Genomic DNA, 834 nt, shown 5'->3' with positions numbered 1-834 from the left:
CAGCTATGGAGACACTATCCCCGCTGCCTCCGCAGATCGACGCATTGTTGTCACCAAAGAGCCTATTGGAGTCTGCGCAGCAATTACACCGTGGAATTTTCCTTCGGCAATGATTACCCGCAAAGCAGGCGCAGCAATTGGCGCTGGCTGTACGATGGTGGTTAAACCCGCTGAGCAAACTCCCCTGTCGGCCTTGGCACTGGCCGTTCTTGCCGAACGAGCAGGTCTTCCAGCAGGTGTGTTTAATGTTCTCACTGGAGATGCCCCCGTTATTGGAGCAGAACTCACCTCAAACCCAACCGTGCGCAAATTATCCTTCACTGGCTCTACCGAAGTTGGACGCTTACTCATGCAACAATGCGCCCCCACCATGAAAAAACTGTCGATGGAGTTAGGTGGCAACGCACCCTTTATTGTCTTTGATGATGCAAATATAGACGCAGCCATTGAAGGCGCCATCGCTTCTAAGTACCGCAATGCCGGACAAACCTGCGTCTGCGCGAATCGTTTTTTAGTTCAAGCAGGAGTTTATGACGAATTTGCTCAAAAATTATCCGAAAAAGTTGAACGTTTGCGGGTCGGTAATGGTTTAGACGACACCAACAATCAAGGCCCTCTGATTGATGAAGCGGCAGTGCGCAAGGTTGAAGCGTTGGTAGACGATGCGCTAGCTTGTGGTGCGACGCTCATCAAAGGCGGTGGTCGCCACGAGCTAGGCGGTACGTTCTACAAGCCGACTATTTTAATCGATGTAAACGCTAAAATGCGCATTGCTAAGGAAGAAATCTTCGGTCCGGTCGCGCCTTTATTCAAGTTTGAAACAGAGGAACAAGC

The 834-nt window shown here is 50.6% G+C and overlaps 1 protein-coding gene across 1 annotated transcript; it reads left to right on the top strand.

Moving 5' to 3' along the window:
* Window positions 1–4: 4 nt before the first annotated feature.
* On the top strand, window positions 5–829 carry LOC106820492 (succinate-semialdehyde dehydrogenase [NADP(+)] GabD-like; the record flags this gene model as incomplete). The annotated part of the gene is made up of 1 exon (XM_014825003.1): window positions 5–829. A coding segment is annotated over one exon (825 nt), but the record flags the coding sequence as incomplete, so codon positions are not given.
* Window positions 830–834: the final 5 nt, after the last annotated feature.

This window comes from Priapulus caudatus, unplaced genomic scaffold (genome assembly GCF_000485595.1).
Source record: "Priapulus caudatus unplaced genomic scaffold, Priapulus_caudatus-5.0.1 Scaffold15174, whole genome shotgun sequence".
NCBI classification, from domain to species: Eukaryota; Metazoa; Priapulida; class Priapulimorpha; order Priapulimorphida; family Priapulidae; genus Priapulus; species Priapulus caudatus.
This window is presented reverse-complemented; position numbering and strand designations above follow the sequence as displayed.